The following is an 18111-nucleotide window of genomic DNA, read 5'->3' on the forward strand; positions in this document are numbered from 1 at the left end:
CCAAACCTCTGAGCACACTCACTGCAGCAGAGGAGGCTGCTCGGCCTCCGGGCTGATAGGTGCAGGAGCGCTTGGGCCCTCACCTGAGCGGGCACACAGGGGAGTGTCCCGCCACCCGCTCAACACTACGGGGCACAGGCCTGCATGTCGGTAGGGAATCGTCCTCATTCCTGTTAGTGCAGGAGATCCTACGAGGCCTCCATCTGTGATGCGCTATCCACGGCCCCTTGTTGCCTCTCCTCCCTGGGCTCTAGCCTCCCAGTTCCCCTGTGAGGACATCTGCCAGCATCGCACCAGGGACCCCACGACTCGGAGCCTGTTCCTACCAAGTTGCCCACCTACACCATGGCACGCTTATCCCAGGGAGGGGTTAATGGTATGCTAGGCCCTGAGACACCCCAACCCCATCTCTAGGTACATCTGCACTGAGTCCAAGCGAGCAGTCTGGTAGCCACTTTATATTCATTTCAGTGAGACCTTTTAGATATCCTATAAAGTACATACCTTTATTACATCCCCATTTAAAGATTTAGAAACAAGTTCAACAAACTAAACAACCGAGGTCACATACTTGCTAAACCAATCTGACTTTAGTCTATGTGGCTCAGTGCCCCCATCTTGCCTTCCCAAAATGAAGAGCAGATGCTTGAATAAGCAGAGGCAATAGGATGGGATTCATTTGAGGGTACCGGGATATGAATGTTAATTTTGATACCCAGGTTCTTGATGAATGAAAAGGATGTGGTAATAATGCCTTCGTGCTGCCAGGTGACAGTGGTACAGGCTCAGGGATGCAGAGCTCCTTTGGTGAAATGACTGCCACCCCTTTCCCTTTGCTCCTGGGGACATTCACAGGGAGCACAAAGGAAAGCCAGAGAAGGAAAGTGCCTGCTTCTGGGCTCTTCTTACAGGGCAATCCCTGTGTTCCAAGCATGTCCCAATCATCATCACTCGAACTGGACACAAACCTTAGGCTGACAGAAGGAACTGTGTTGTCTCTCAGTAACCATAGTTGCTCCTTATTCTTTGGGAGAGAAAACTGAATTGTGAGAGAGAAGGGGAGTAGCAGGCTCCTACTTGCTGGGCCAGGAGGATCAGTGGGAGGCGCCTGCTTTTCTAGCTCCTGCCTCGTGTTCCTTGCACTCCCCCAGCCAGAACTCTCCGAAGATAAGGCTTTATGGATACCATCACATGGGGCCTTGATCCTGGGAAATGGAGCATATAAATGTGCTTTCTTTACTGATTCACTTCACTGACCAAGAACATTCCCCATTTCTCGCAAATATAAGTGAGCCTTCTGTCCTCTCAGAGACCCCAAACCTCTGCTCTGAAGAGGCTTCTCTCAGAGATGATCCTGAGCAGAAAGATGTCTTGTTTCATCTTTGCCTTTCTCTTCGTTTTGGCTCAATTTCTATCAGGTAATTGCAAATGGATGGAATGGTGAAGAGGCAGATGGTCAAGCCGCCGGCTCTTCTGTGGACCATCCTAAGACTGACAGGAATGGTCGGCTCCCCATTGAGCTTCTCATGGGATTTTCTTGAATCTGCGGTGGCATTTTCTAAGCAAACTGCTATTCCCTCCCCCTTCCCTCTTTTGTAAACCTCCCTCCTGGTTCCTGGGAGTGCTGGCCTTCAGAAATAGGATAAAGAAGCAGCCTCTGTGCTCTGCTGTCCCTCGACAGCAGATGGGGGGAGCTGGGAATACTGTTTTACACAGTGTTATTTCCTGCACTAATTTTAATATCCAAAATGTGAAGATTTAAATTTTGGGTGCCAAGCAGAACTTGAATATTCCCAGCCACTTCCAGGAGGTAACTTGAATCCCTCACCTATACTTTCTACCTTTAGGACCCCTAGCTGGTCAGCTTCCTCTGACCTCCAGAGACAAGGAGGGATGGAAATGACAGTGAGAATAGAGTTGCCTGAAATCCCAGATTTCTGCCTCTGCCTTCTCTTCCTCTTGTAGCCAGCATCATACCTGCTTTGCCATTTTATAGAGAAATCTCTTTGTTACTGGAATAGAATTTTGTCCATAGAGATTTGGAGCTGGTCTCATTAGCTCAGGGTGCTAACTAAAGCAGGTTTAGAGGATCAAGCTTATACCAGCTAATGAGCAATGTTTGGGGAACATGCTCATCCATCTCCTACCGGCTCTGCTCCCAAACCCAATAAAATGCATCCCAATCTCTGCTATTGGTCTAAGAAGGATCAAATAAAGGGAGATCTCATTACCATTATGGAAGATCTGTCCACGATGAAGAGCCCCCCAATCTCTCTCTGTGCTCTCATCTTCTACAGGAAGAACATTAACAACTACAAAAATAACTAATGGGCTACATACTGTTTGGTGAAATAGACTCACCTAAATTACTCCATGTGACCACTAGAATAGCTTACAGTGTAGACAAGCATTTCTAGAATGTCTATATGAGAAATGAGAAAGCGGAAAACAAGCAGTTTACTGAGGACACACCACCACTGCCAGGCCCAAACCAGAACTAAACCTAACTTCACCTCTACTTTCAAGGATCTTTTAAAACCAAAAGGTAGCCCTTCCACCTTCATCATGTAACATTTGCAGAACTATCAGGTGTGTATTTTTATGGTTCTGTCGTATACATGACACCTCATCCCCCTGTGCTTACTTTGACTCATGCAAGGGCCTTAACCACGTGGAGAACAGAGATGGGGCTTATCCCTCCTTCAACGATACCTCTTCCCCAACTCCATCCTGAAAAAAGCAAAGCTCTTTGAAAATCTGGGGCTGGTTCTTAAAAACACTCTTTACAATTGTACAAACCACCCCCACCCTCATTCTTTTGTGGCTGTTAAACTTCTCCTCATTTTCAGGGAGTCCCTGGAAAGGTGTATAAGCTACTATTTCTTGAACTAGGTGAGTTTGCTGTTTGTGAGCCGTGCTGGCTTGGCCGGGGCAAATGCAGGAGGATATGCACCGAGGATGAGAAGGTTGTTGGAAATTGCAAGATGAACTTTTTCTGTTGCCGACGGAGGATCAGGTGAACCAGACCAGCCCTCCCCTGGCCTTCAAAGTGGGACTTGGTATTCAAGGGAGGACAAGAGAAGTCGTGTGCCTTACCCAGGTCACACTGTGAGTGAGTCTCAGAATCATTCTCCTGTCTTTCTCCCTTGGTTTTGTTTCTTTGCTTATTTTTTAAGATAATCCTTAAAAAAATCTAGGTCCAAGTGGGCATCGAGTAGCCTAATCGGATACTACTACTATGTATTTGTAGAGTCTCTTGTAATTTATAAATCTTTCCTCCATATTTTCCTCATATGACTCAAGATCGACTTATGATTTCATTATCTCCATTTATATTTGAAGAAACTGAGACCCAGAGAAGCTTTCATTTCTTCAAGGTCATAGCCTGGAAGCTGGAAATGGATGTGCACACCCCTGTCCTGTTCTGTGTATCTATCTTTGTATAATAATTTAAACCAAATAGATAAACAGAAATGACATCTGCATCTCTGTTAATGGAATTACAATTCTATAGCATACAATAAATTATTCATGTTATTTCTGGGTATATCAATAAGCGATCAGTCATTGATTCTAATATTTACACTGTGTTTTTAAGCAACTCATACCTACTCAGTTAATGCCCATGGCCCCAACTTTGTACTTCTCTTCTTGCCAATAAATTAAGATGTTAGAGGTCGAATTAAAATGCTCAGCATGGATTGTGCATGTATGATTGACTATCCATAGCTTTTGTTTATGAAATAAAATTTGTAGCTTCATATAACAAGAGTGAAAATTATTCATCTTACAGCAGCTACTGAAATTTGATCACTCAGTTTTCACATATGATTTTAATTTCACATAATGATTTTGCTTTACATTTGAGCTACCATTGTACCATTTTGCACAGATACATTCCCTGTCCTTTCTCTGCTTTGCTCTGTGTAACTGGCACAATTATCGGCAAATTATGTTCCTTTTTTTTCTTTTTTTGCAAACTATGTTCTTCAAGCCTCTTGGCTTATGGTTGATTTCAGTTGATGCAAGTGTGTGGTGGCAAAAGGGTAGATGGGAAGAAGGGAGAGCCGCAGATTTCTCTCCCACGCTCTCTGCTCCAGCAGTGGCTTATCTCCCATAGCAAAGCCCCTGCTTCTATGTCCTTGCTTCTCCCTCAGCCTTGATGCTGCAGGCACAGCTCCTGCCAGCCAGTCCTAGTCTCTGGGCTCACACTACAGACTCCTGCTTTTCCCCCTGCCATCGGGCAGTGGGGACCTCCAGCTAGGACTAACATGGGGGCCGCCTCACTGCTCCCTTTTTGCATGTTCAGCTTTGCCAACACTTTATCACTTCCTCTGCATTTAAATCTTCTCCATCAAACTACCTGGTGTGGGAGCCGTTTTCATGCTTGGAGTCTGACTGATAGGGCTTTTCCCTTGGTCTTACTGTCAGATCTATTTACATTTGCTCAATTGTTCTCCAAAAGGATCTGAGTGATCACCTCTGCCAACCCCGACTGCTTCCCTCATTTTTGCAGGAATTAACTCAGGGAAGTGGGCAATGGGGCAACATAAGAATCTACAGTTGAATGATCCTCTGTCGGTGGGTACTCCTCCCCAGCTCTTCACAGCAAGAGCACTGTGGATGGTTTAGAGAGGACCATGAGACCAGATATTCCCTACTCATTCCAAACACTACACTCCTTGATCACCCAAATTGAAAACACTTTGGACTCTAACTGGTGTCTCTTTTATGGAAGGATTCATGCGTATGTCTCAGTCATACAGAGAGGTGGAGCAGGGGCTGGGCCCTGATATTTCCTTACTAATAACATCCCATAGATGTACAGCATCTATGTATAGCATCCCATCGATGCTCGCCTACTCATCAATCACCCCTCTCTATTTCTCTTGCTCTCCCCTCTTTTCTTCACTTGGCTTCTTTCTAGGACTTTTTTTTTATCCATCCCCCTTCTTCCTGAGACAAGCAATCCTCCTTATAAAATAATAAAATCTCAACCCATAGCAATTTCTTATTAAAATCAGCACTTTCTGGGGTCAAGTGGCTGCCCGTGGCTTCCTCAGATAAATTTCTGTTAATTTCCATAGTAATTCGTGGAGATCTCTGGATGTCAGTCTTCTGCATTTTCTGAAGAAGAAAGTCTTCTATATGGTGGATGGGTCAGAGGGAAATGGTCAGGAAGAGACACTGGTTTTCCCCTGAAGTATCTCCACTCTAGTCTACATAATGCTCCTGCTTAGCATGACTTTACCTCCATTAAGTTTGAAATTGTGGCTCTGGTCTTACTATGCTCACCATGTATTGTCCCTTCTTGATGCGGGGTCCATTTCAAAACCCCCTCACAATAATGGAAAGGGAATGGCAGAGTCTGTAGAACAAGATTGATCAGTTTGTTCTGAATTCCCAAATGTCAGAGGACAAAACATTAAGAATCATCTTCTCTCATATTCCCAACTGAAGTACTGAACCCCAGGGATAGGAATAGCAAAGAAGTTGACCACAAAATGTGCTCTGAAACACTTAGCCTTGTGTCTATGCCTTGAGAGTATAAAAGAAAGCTAGAGAAGGCAGAGGACAAAATTCCTCTGGAAAAATGTGTTAGTGGGCTGGGATTGGGACCTCACTGTGGCTCTCAAGGGGGACGGGTGAGGAAGACAGCACTTTTATACACAATCCACACAATCCACACTGTATTGAGGGGAGCTTCAAGAGGCTACGTGGGAAATTCAACTTGCCACCCTGTGGTTCTATACCTGAACGTGTTGACAGGTGAAGAACTCTGGCTGGAGTTGTCCACGGTGGCAGGACAGAAAGATCAGCCATGGGGTCACTTATAACTTATGATATGAGGTAGGGCAAAAGGGGCATGGCTCCCATGGACCAGGTGAATACCACACAAGATCACTGGGCTGGGTGGCCCGGGTGGCTTAGCGGTTTGGTGCAGCCTTCGGCCCAGGGCATGATCCTAGAGATTTGGAATCGAGTCCCACATCGGGCTCCCTGCATGGAGCCTGCTTCAGCCTCTGCCTATTTCTCTGCCTCTCTCTCTCTCTGTCTCTCATGATTGAAAACAAAAAATTAAAAAAAAAAAAAAGACCGCAGGGCTGAAACCATCCTAAAGGGAGTATTCCCAAATAATGTGACCTGCTCAATCAAAGAGACTCAGAAGTAAGTCATTTTTGGATACATTGCTTGGGTGGAGGGAAATTCATAAGATCAACTAGAAAGAACATCAACCATTCACGAAACTGTGCAATGCCACGAACCAACAGAAACCTTGCAAGAACACATAAATGTGCTCCCCCAAAGAGATCTACCTTGGAAGACTGCTGGACTCATTTATTTCACTGTGTCACAAGGTACCACAAAAGTTACCTGCTTAAAGCAGCACACCCTCTCTCACAATTCTGTGGGTCCAAAGTCCAGGCATGGTGTATCTGGCCTCCCTGCTCAGGGTGTCAGGAGACTGACAGCATGGGGTCAGCTGGGACTTTGATCTAATCTGAGGCAAGAGATCCCCTTGCATCCCCCTGGGGCTGTCGGGGAAAAATTGTGTCCCTTGTGGTTGTTGGCCTGCACTGGGTTGCTGTCTTCTTGCAGGATGTCGGCCAGGTATTATGCTGAGCACACAGAAGCTGCCTGGCATTCCCTGACCTGTGGCTCTTTCCATAAAATGGCAGATTTCTCCTTCAAGGTCACCCAGAGTGTCTCTTGTACTTCAAAACTCCTACTTCTGTCTAACAGCACAAAAGAAAGAGGAGAAAACCAAGCTATACAGAATAATGCTTTTGTTCACCATTGGAATCTAGTTGTTTAAAATTAATTGCAAATTCTTTTACAACATAAACATACATAGTGCCATAATTAATTAAACAAGGGAAATATCAGTAGATAACAGAAAATAGAAAGAAATATTGATATTGAAAGTTATACCTGAAAAAGATTCACTGAATAGATGTGAGAGTATAGAAAATATGACAGGATCAAGAGTCACTGATATTTGACAAGGAAATTCAAATGGTACCTCAGGAAATATCTGTTTAACACAAAAGAAGTCAGTAATGCAGGAAAGGTGGGTGGAGGAGAAATTTAGGAAACAAATAGCAGGGGCACCTGGTGGCTTAGCTGGTTAAGCTTCTGACTCTTGATTTTGGCTCAGGTCATGATCTCAGGATTGTGAATCTGAGCCCAACACAGAGCCTTATTGGAATTCTCTCTCTCCCACTGTCCCTCCCCACCCTCCACTTAAGCTCTCTCTCTCTCTCCCGCCCCCCCATAGATAAATAAATGCATAATAATAAAAAAGAAAACTATAATAGCAAATGGCAGATGTAAATCCTACCTCATCAATTATGTTATTAAATGCAAATGAATTAAATACTCCAGGTAGAGTCTAGCAGAATGGTTTTTAAAAAAAGTTTTTAAAGATCCAACTATATGCTGTGTGCCTGTGTGAAAGGGACACGCTGGATTCAATGAAATGAAGAGGTCAAAAGTAGAAGGATGGAAAAAGATGGAGCGAGAGACAAGAGAACCCCATATAGTGGTAGACACGTCAACCCCTTAAGAACACATGACCATTATAAGCGTGTACAAACCTAACAAGAGCCACGAAACACATGAAGTGGGAACTGACACACCAAAGAGAGAAATCAATAGTTCAACAAAAGTATATGTGTTTTATAGCCCAGCATGCGATCTGTGTTGATGAATGTGTCATATGTACTTGAAAAAGGTGTGTATGTGTGTTTTGCAGTCATTTTGGGTTGTATTCCATAAATACCAATTCACTCAACGTGGTGGTAGTGTTGTTTACATCAAATCCGTGTTTGTTAATTTTGGTTCTAGCCTTTGCTGGAAAGAATGACATCAAAATCTTCTGCTCTCATTGTAGAACTGTGTTTCCCCATTTTAATCCATCCAGTTATTGTGTAAAAGTGTTACACAGCATCCCACTCTCCATTTGATAATATTCTTTTTTATCTGAAATGAATATTGGCACTCCAGCCTCCTTATTCTAGATATTTTCATAGTTTATGTTTTTCCATTCATGTGTTTTCAGCCTTTCTTTGTCTTTTTATATTTAATGCTTTCCGTATAATTTGTGATCTGAGGCTACTCTGCCACTTTATTTCCTAGCTTTGACAATTCACAATTATGGACAATGTCCCCATTGCAGTAGGCTGGGTGATGGGTGCCTAAGAACTCTCTGTACCATTTTTGGAACTTATTGTGAGTCTATAATTATCTCAAAGGAAAAAAATGTTTGGAGAGAAGATTCCTTTATGGATAACATGTAGTTTTGTCTTCCTATTTAATCCATATGATTATCTCTGCTGTTTAAGGAGAATATTCAGTCCCTTAACATTTTTACGTAATTAATGATAGATTAGTAGGATGTTGGTCTATCAATTGACTATTTTTGACATCTTTGTTCTACTTGATTTTGTTCCTCTGTTCTCTCTCTTATCTTCTTCAGATTACTGTGATATTTGTGTCAAAATTTGCATTAAATATATGTATTATAATTAATGGCTTCACTGGTATTATCAATACACATCCAACTTAGGGTTGATGTTAATCCATTGTTCTTAAAATTTGGAAGGCTTGTAATCATATAGGTAGACCTATTTCTTCCTATTCTCATAGTCTTTTGCTATATTTTTTGTATGTATCACATCCACATACAGTATAAACCCACAAGGCAATGTTACAGATTTTGCTTTAAGAAGTCACATAAATTTCAAATAAATTAAAAGACAATGTATTTTTTAAGTACTTACACTGATATTTATCTTTTCTGATGTTTTTCATTTTCCTTGAAAACCACATTTCCTTCTGGTATTTCCCTTCAGCCTGAAGAATTTCCTTTTATAGTTACTGTAGGGAATCTCTCCTAGAGAAAAATACTTTCAATTTTCTTTGCCCTGAATATATGTTTATTCTATCTTCCCTTTTTAAAGGAATCTTTCCTGCAGATGGAGTTTGGGGCTGTGGCAGTGTTGTGCTTGTCTTCCTTCAGCTGCTGCAAGATGTGTGCACAGTCACCTGACCTCTTTCAATTCTGAGGAGAAGCCAATTGCTATTTCCCTGAACTGGACGTGTTTTTTTTTTTCTTTGTGTACTTTCACAATTTTCTCCCTTTTCTAGACTTTAGAAGTTTGACTGTGATGTGCCTGAGCATAGTATTTATATTCTTTGTGATTCAAGGAGCTTCCTGGTTTTGTCAGTTTGTGCTTCTCACCAAATTTGAGAGTTTTCAGCCATTATTTCCTCGAACTACTTTTTAATGCATTCGGTTTCTCTCCTCATTCTCAGACTCCAATGACCTGTCTGCTCTAGCTTTTGATATTATCCCTCAGACCCTCAAAGGTCTATTTTTCTCAATCTTTTTTCTCTCTGATCTATAGGTTGCATAATTTTTATTGATTCAGTGACTCTTGATCCTGTCATATTTCCTATGCTATCAAATTTATTCAGTTAATCTTTTTCAGGTATTATATCTTTCAGTATCAACATTTCTTTATATTTTCTGTTCTCTAATGACATTTCCCATGTTTAATACTCATTGCAAGTGTATTTTCTTTACTATTGGAGCAGATTAAAGTGAATATATTAAAGTCATTTGTCTGATTATTTCAACATCATTGAAGTCCTGGACACAGAGAATGTTGTGTGAAAGAGGATATGAATACTCCTATACCCTCTGAAGAAGGCTGACATTTTGTTTTAACAGGAAAGTATCTCTATTAAACTCAATTGACAGAGGAAGACATAGACATGGCCAACATGCATATGAGAAAATGCTCTGCATCACTTGCCATCAGGGAAATACAAATCAAAACTACAATGAGATACCACCTCACACCAGTGAGAATGGGGAAAATTAACAAGGCAGGAAACAACAAATGTTGGAGAGGATGCGGAGAAAAGGGAACCCTCTTACACTGTTGGTGGGAATGTGAACTGGTGCAGCCACTCTGGAAAACTGTGTGGAGGTTCCTCAAACAGTTAAAAATATACCTGCCCTACGACCCAGCAATTGCACTGTTGGGGATATACCCCAAAGATACAAATGCAATGAAACGCCGGGACACCTGCACCCCGATGTTTCTAGCAGCAATGGCCACGATAGCCAAACTGTGGAAGGAGCCTCGGTGTCCAACGAAAGATGAATGGATAAAGAAGATGTGGTTTATGTATACAATGGAATATTACTCAGCTATTAGAAATGACAAATACCCACCATTTGCTTCAACGTGGATGGAACTGGAGGGTATTATGCTGAGTGAAGTAAGTCAGTCGGAGAAGGACAAACATTATATGTTCTCATTCATTTGGGGAATATAAATAATAGTGAAAGGGAAAAGAAGGGAAGGGGGAAGAAATGTGTGGGAAATATCAGAAAGGGAGACAGAACGTAAAGACTGCTAACTCTGGGAAACGAACTAGGGGTGGTAGAAGGGGAGGAGGGCGGGGGGTGGGAGTGAATGGGTGACGGGCACTGGGTGTTATTCTGTATGTTAGTAAATTGAACACCAATAAAAAAATAAAAAATAAAAAAAAATAAAAAAAAAATAAATAAATAAACTCAATTGACAGGTATTGCCTAGTGTGTAATGAGCAGCAGCTCAAATCTCAGAGGTATTTGTGTGTTTATCTTGTTTTGTTTTACCTTAATTAGATGCATGCATGGTTTGGGAGTCAACAAAAGTCATGGGGAGAGTTCATACAAAGAACCTAAGCTCCCTTCTCTGAGTCTTCATTTCCAGCAGCCATGGTCTTCCTTGACTCTGCCTTTATAAGTTCAGAAAGAGGATAGATAATTTTGTTTGTTTTGAGTTAGCCTCTCCATGCCACATTGCAATCAGAAAGAATGTACTCTTTGCTGTTTAATTTTTCCAAGTTCTAACTTTTTTTCCAAAAAGTTAAATACGCCTGTATTTATTTTAACTTTCATATTCTTCAGGTAATTTTTTTTCCCACAGTTTCACTTGTTATTAGTGGGAGGGTCTTCTTGTCAGGAGCTCACTTTGCTTTATTTGAAATGGAACTCCTCATTTGAGTTTTAATATTTCAAATAACCCCCCTGCTTAAAAATCCTTCAATAGTTTCCCCTTGATTTTAGGATAAAATTCAAATTTCTTAGTAAAATGAAATAAACATATACATAGTTCTCCAACCCATATTTGTTGAATGAAAGCTATTCCCATAACATATGAGGTATGGTCATATTTTGTCATAATACCATTATCCTTAATAATAATATTTACAAATGTAAAATCTTTAAAAGTTCAGTAAGATTTGTGAATTAACTGTTTGACTATTCAGGAGTTTCCCTAGTTAGACAGCTATCAATTAAGTCAAAGAACCTGTATATTTTGAACGGCTATTGCTGCAAAGCACTTTATGAGGAATCAATGGAAAGAGAAGGATGGAAGGAGAATTGGTTTCTTCCGTTGAGTTGATAGTCAAACTGGATGGATAAAAATTCTTCACATACTATAATTTTTGAAAAGCAATTATTACAGGTACCCATTAGTAACTGCCAAGATAATCTTATAAGAGACCAAGTTGCAAGTAACATCTTGAAGAAGAAAAGGAGTGGGGGTTATAGATCTTCTGGATGTGTAGGCACCTGAGATGGGGCTTCAGAGAATAGATGCCTAGGCAGAGACATAGAATGTAGGAATGCAGGCAGGGGGACTAGCTGTGTGCCTTACTCTCCGAGAGACATCATTGAGGTAACACCTGATCCAGCAGCCCACACGTTACTCAGTGGAGCATGAAGAATAGCTTCCTTTTAATGGACATTTCAAACTGAAGTTGACTTCCAGCCCTTTCAGAGCTGTAGAACTTGTTTTAATCAACTTCCCTTGATAAAAGAGCTGGATTCTAGCAACTATACCTCCTTTATCCTCTCTCTACTGATGTCTGGAGCCATGAGAATTTTTTTCTTAGTTTCTGCTGCTCTCATTCTCCTTGCTCACATTTTCTCAGGTAAGAGGGAAATCCTAATAGATGTAAGGGTGGCAATCTGTCTTTTGAGAGAAAGTTCAGGCTTTAGAAAAGTGCATGACTAATCCCTGTATTCTAAAAATGTCCCAGCACAAAGCAGTTACTAGAAATCTTTTCTTGAGCTTAAATACAAAATTACTGAGCTGAACTATCTCCACCCAGAAGGGTATCTGGTTAATTTCCCTCAAAGCTCCACCAAGGGATTCAGACTTCTCTTCACAGTTAGCTCTCTTTCCATCTTCTGTAATCATCCACACAGCTTCAGTGTGTGCCAAAGTGATAGCTCTAAAATGAGAGAAAATTTCAGAGGCAAATTTCAAGCACACGTGTTAATTTAGAGAAGTATAGCTTTTGTAGCCTAAATGAAAAAAAAAAAAAACTTATGATAAGAGATTCTTAGTCTCTTTTTTTGTGTTTTTTTCCTATTTTTATGTTTTATTAGTTGGTCTAAATCTCCTAATCTTAGATTACTTAGAATTTCTTTCTAGTTCTCACATACGAATAGAAAATTATGTCATTTCAACAACTAACATCTTGATTGGTTTGCTTTTACATGTTTGAGAGCTTTGAAATGATCTCTTTTTGCTCAGTACTGCCAAGACTCTATCCCTAAGACATTTTAGAAAGATTTATTTATTTATTTTAGAGAGAGAGGGAGAGCTGGAAGAGGGGCAGAGGGAAAGAGAGAATCTCAAGCAGACTCTCCAGTGAACGCAGAGCCTGATGTGGTGCTTAATCCCATGACCTGAGATCATGGCCTGGGCCAAAATTAAGAGTCTGATGCCCAACTGAGACAGTCAGGTGCCATCGCCCCCCCACCAAGAAACTTTTATATCCATCCCTTCTCAACTATACTTCTGTTATTAAGTCATGACTAATGGGGGTTCCTCATGTATTATGAAGCACTTTACTACTTCATGATTTCCGGATTTCTGCACTTACTTATTACACAATCGGGCCTTAATAGGCCTACCAGACCAATACATATAGCACTTAATAAGCAATTGTTTGGGCACTATAGAAAAAGCAGGTAAAATGGAGATAAAAAATGTAATTAGAGTATGATCTTCATGCTTAATTTACTTGAAGTTTACTATTTTATTATTTGTGTGTTGGTAAAAAATAGGTTCCCTGGAATACTAAATAAGTATTTGATAAAATTCAAATGTACAAATAAGTGAATGGGTGATATGAGAAGATTCATAAAAACTATAACACAAAAACAGTTCTCAGAAGTGCCATAAATGATGCAGACTATAAAGGAAAGCCATGGGAGTAGAACCGTGGTTCTAACTGTGGGATCCAAAGGGCCTTCTTGGGAAGTGTTCTTCACCTTGCACTTTTGAAAACAGGTATAAAAACATGCCCTTACATTTCAAAGTCTCATTTATCAGGTCACTTACTTGGTTTCTGCTCCTGTCTTTTCCTGGAGGTCAGACAATGGATCCAGGTAGAGAAGCACATTTTAAGCCATCTTCTCCATTCCCATTCAACAAGTCTCTGATTCATTAAGGGTCCTTTGTTCCCAAACTCAGCTCAGGTACATTTGAATCCTAACAACAAGCCTAGTGTGGGCTCAAAGTAGGAGCGCCACAATCACAACAACCACACAGAATCTCAGAGCTGGAACTGAGAAGAGGAAATGAATACAGATTTTTTTACACCAAAACACCTGAAGTTGGATCTCAGGTCTAATCCTTCTAAGTTGTGTAAACCATTGTGCTTCAGTTTCCTTTCTAGAAGTGGTAATAATAATAATAGGATTGTTTGAAAGATTAAGATACTTGTTATGTTAATTAGAGGCAAACTTTTTTTAACAAAGACATTTAAAAAGAGAGTAAATGAAAAAATAGTTTATTTTTCTTTTAGGGAAAAATCCAAAAAACAAGTAAGTTGACTATTATGGTTAGAAAGAAGACTCTTCTCCACCAAGTTACTTTGAGTCTAGGGAGGAAGGTCAACTTTGTGTCCTAAACATGTGTCTTCCATCTGGTTCTAAAGATGCTCTGACAGGAAGGGCTGAAAAGTAAGTAAAGCGCTTGATCAAAAATATTGCACAGAAGCATCTGCATCATTTGATTCCTGTTTCATTGGTCCAAACTTATCAATGCAACCATACAGAGACATGGGGCCTGGGACTGATGTGTTTTGCTGAGTCTCCTTGTGTTATCCAGAGATTCCATTACTCATTGTTTGAAGTGAGAAATAACTGTTTGGGAAGGTTTAACAATCCCTCTGTTTTTATACTCTGCTTAAACAAAGGCAGGCACATCCTCTGTGCCCTGAGAAAGTACAATATTATTATTGTCTGCTTATCATTGTTTTTAAATCATCATTCTCATTCTTATTATCTGCCTCAATTAAGTATTTAAACACCTTATGAGTATTCCATGTCAGTTGATTAGCTAGATGCCTGATGAACTTCAGTAGTCTATTACAATATCCCCAGTTCAACTTTGGACTCTATTAAAAATTTCCTCTTACTTTGAGCAGAAATCTAAGGCTGTGCAATTCCTTTCTGTTGGTCTGAGTCCTAACTGGGGTACGAACAGGCTCAGTGTTTCTTCAGCATGGCATTATCTCAGGTATATGACAGCAATATGTGTTCTTTCTCCTCCTCAAAGCTGTATTTTCCAAGAACTCCCTTTGGGAGTGACTGCCAGTTCTTTGTATTATTTCTCCTGAGAACATCTATCACCAAAAACTTTTTTCAATCATTTATCTCAAAATACCTTTACTCTTTTCAGCTTAATCTTTATTCTGAAGAAAAACTTGTTGTCCACATCACCCTGAATTCCAGAATTAAACCCATTATTCATTGATATTTCTTACAGAACAGATCAGCCTCAGGTTTCTTTTATCTTTGCACCTAAACTTTTGAAACTCCACAGCCACATGGCTGTGGTCTATCGTTGCATGTGGGCTATCGTTGACCTGCCTACAGTATAAACAGCACCATCTTTACCTTTTGTCATATATCTGAGACTATTAATTTGGAGACATGAAAACAATCACACATTGGGAAGGAATGTTATTGAAAATAGAAAGTAGACTGCCTCCATCCCAGGAAGACATACTCTGCTTCTAGATATCCTAGAAATGAATATGGCAAAAGGAATTGAATACCCAGTAGGGACACTGTGTAAGTTGTGCAGGGAATCTGAGCTCCCATACAGCTGCTCAGGTGACATGTGCTTTTTTGATCGCTAGGCGTGTACTCGGTGTCCGCAGGAGACTCGGTAATAGGGAATTGTGATTTTGGCCTGGGTGATGTTATGTTGCTTTCTGGTCACCAAGTACTGGATAACTGAGGCCTTGCTTTCTCCACACAGCCCATGGAGCTATACACAGAAGGATGCAGTGTCAGAAGATGGATGGTCGCTGTGAGGTTGAGTGCCTTTCCTTTGAAGATAAGATTGGGGGCTGTAGAGCTGAACTGACACCACTTTGCTGCAAAAAAAGGAAGAATAATTAAAAGCCAAGCAGGAGCTACAGGAAGTGAGAAGCAAAGATCCTCTGGCTGTGAGCTCCATGCGGCAAACATCTCTGGATTTATTCTCTTGACCTCCAACATGGGCATTCTTTGAATGAAGCTGTCAATCCAGCTTCTGACACTGCAGAGAAATACGATCTGTAGGCCGTGAGGGGCCTGGGGGAAGGCACTGTGTTATGTTGACCTTCGGAATCCTCACTTGCTGGCAGAGGCCCCCTTAATTATTTTATGCATTGATAAAGTGAGTGAGCAGATTAACAGATTAAACAGGTAGAATGGAAAGGTGGGACCATGGTTGAAATGTTCTAAAACCCTGGCTTCAGACAGAGCTGTGACCCTGGGTCTTTGTCGTTCAGACTCTGGTCTCTGTAATATGAGACGACTCAACCACATAGTACATGCCCACGTGATGGACACAAATTGTGGCCGCCTTAGCAGTCCTGCTGGCTCATGCTTCTCCGGCTCCTTCACAGATAGCTGTTAGCATGGCTTCCCCTCCCTCTTCAATCTGGAACATCAAGTGCCATAATGAAAAGGGCCTGTGTCAAAGTTTAAGCTGGCCAAAGATTGGGTAGCGTCTTCATGCTGGTCTCTAGTAGTGAGAATGTAGCAGTCATGGCCTCTTCAAGAGCAGGGTTCCTAGAGATAGTCTAATTCAACACCTTCATTACAGCGGAGGAGATAGAGACCCCAGAAGATGCCACTGTTGCCGGCTTAGTCACAGCAACACTTTGGCTTTTGGTCTTATGTTCTTAGCCTGTCCACAAAATGGGGTCCTGGCTGAGAGCAGAAGCCTGAACAGGGATTATTTATAGCAGCTCCGGTGAGCAGCTGGGTGGAAGAAGAAGTGGAAACAGCTGCAGAAGAGTTGGACACTTTCCAAGATCCCTCCTGTGACCTTGTGATCCTTGCTTGTCTGGGCTGATGGTAACAGCACACAGGTTTGCTTTTGCCCTTATTTGCCAAAATTCAGACTCCCAGCTTTCAGGGCTAGCAATATATATGTCATAGGCCACTGTCATCCTAGACTGACAGCACACTGCTCCAGAACAGAAGAAAGACAGCCCCTTGGCTCAGTCTGGAGAATGTCCTTACCTATTTGACTAAGCCTGCTTTCTGTAGAGATGTAAATAAAGGAGAGCAGAATAAAACACAACTTACTTCCAAGGATGAGCCAATTTATAAAGGCTGTAAAATAAGAAATCAAAACATTTTTTCTAAAAAATGTTCTGGTGCTGCTACATATCTTCATGGCTAATGGGCTGATTTTTTTATTCTGAAAACTACACAAGAGACGAGTGGGTGGAAGAAGCTCTCTTTTTGCAAGTATCACAGGTCCTGGGGTCTTCCCAGAAGTTGCTTACCCAGGCCTCAGATAAAACTAACTGCCTTTGAGAATCTAAATGTATTTAGGCCTCATACCCTGTTCTTTCTGTTTTTTTTTTTTTCTCCTGTTTCCTTGCAAAATTAACAGTGGTGTGTATAGTGTCTTCCTCTGCTTCTCGACTTACAGAAACATCCTCTACCACCTTCAGCCTGCTGGGATTTCTCTTAATGAGGAGACCATGACCTCTTAGACATGTGTTGGTCACCATGCTCTTTGTAAAGACTCCAGGGGCACCCTCAGCAATCTATGGTTGGTATCTCTTGTTACCTCGATACATCGCAAGCATTTCACAATGTGGTCTGTCTCCTCCTTCATTCCTGTCTCCTCTGCCCTTGAAGATAGAAGTCTTCCAGCTACTTTCTTTCTCTTCTTCCCTGTTGTCCTATGTTCTCCCTTTCCTGCGATTGCACACACCCTGGATTCATCCATCTTCATATTACACATGTCTCTAAGCAATTCCAGGAGCTCCTGTGGTTTCAGCCTCTCCTGTTGATGTGGCATTATCTCCTCACCAGCCTTTCCAGGCTCCAAGCCTCCATTCTCTACTCCACTCCACGGCAGTGCATGGATGCCCTGCACACTGCATCTTCCAGACCTTGAGGCCAGTTGCTTCCCATTAGCCCCTTTAATGCAAGACATTGGCAGTAGACAGGAAAATAAGATGAAGGGTGAAGACAGTCCCTTTCATTTCCAGCTCTGGCCAGCAGCACCCCAACAGCAACAGATGGTTGGCTCCAGGCTCCAACTCCTTTTGGCTTTCTCAGCAGCCTTGCAATAACCCTTGAAGGAACTAACAGCACCCAGCACCCATAAAGGCATGGCTGGGCCACAACCTGTTTTGCTGTGTACCCTGGTTCTCCATGGCCCCTGTTTGGCCGTATCTTCTCCTCAAAAGTCTGAACATTGGCTGCAGGATGTCTCCACCCCACTTGTCTGGGCCCCAGCCATGGAGCACTCCTTCCTTAAAGTCTTAAGCATCATTCATGAGCTGTTCTTGACTTAGAGGTCTGAGCACCAGCTGTGCTGTGTCCCATACTCACACATCCAGCCTCCAGCTGTAGGTAGCTAACACCAGGATTTCGGACCCCTGCCGCTGATAGCGCCTTTCCCATTTCCTCCTCTGGGCCCGTAGTTATTAATCTCTGTGGACATTTGACCATCTGCTACCTGTGTAAGCAATCCTTTGCATTAAATTTCGTGTTCTGAATACCCA

General features: G+C 41.7%; 1 protein-coding gene and 1 long non-coding RNA gene across 3 annotated transcripts; both read left to right on the forward strand.

Annotated features, from left to right (window-relative positions):
* Positions 1-1203: 1203 nt before the first annotated feature.
* LOC144284240 (uncharacterized) lies at positions 1204-3778 on the forward strand. Of its 2 annotated transcripts, none has more exons than XR_013352606.1 (2): positions 1204-1418; positions 2893-3778. It is a non-coding gene; the product is annotated as an uncharacterized LOC144284240 (long non-coding RNA). The 2 variants fall into 2 exon arrangements; XR_013352607.1 differs by lacking the exon at positions 1204-1418 and adding an exon at positions 1434-1810.
* An 8034-nt stretch (positions 3779-11812) lies between these two features.
* LOC144284241 (beta-defensin 107A-like) lies at positions 11813-18111 on the forward strand. The gene is made up of 2 exons (XM_077848567.1): positions 11813-12000; positions 15351-18111. The coding sequence occupies exons 1-2, from the start codon at positions 11931-11933 to the stop codon at positions 15491-15493; spliced, it is 213 nt and encodes a 70-aa protein (XP_077704693.1). The 5' UTR covers positions 11813-11930; the 3' UTR covers positions 15494-18111.

The sequence above is a fragment of the Canis aureus genome, chromosome 15 (genome assembly GCF_053574225.1).
Source record: "Canis aureus isolate CA01 chromosome 15, VMU_Caureus_v.1.0, whole genome shotgun sequence".
Taxonomy (NCBI): domain Eukaryota; kingdom Metazoa; phylum Chordata; class Mammalia; order Carnivora; family Canidae; genus Canis; species Canis aureus.

What these genes read in the sequence shown, in the direction of transcription:
- LOC144284241 (XM_077848567.1), top strand. Translation starts at nt 11,931, where the DNA reads ATGTCTGGAGCCATGAGAATTTTTTTCTTAGTTTCTGCTGCTCTCATT. An exon ending in CCTTGCTCACATTTTCTCAG is followed by an intron (nt 12,001 to 15,350) that starts GTAAGAGGGAAA and finishes TTCTCCACACAG; the next exon opens with CCCATGGAGCTATACACAGA.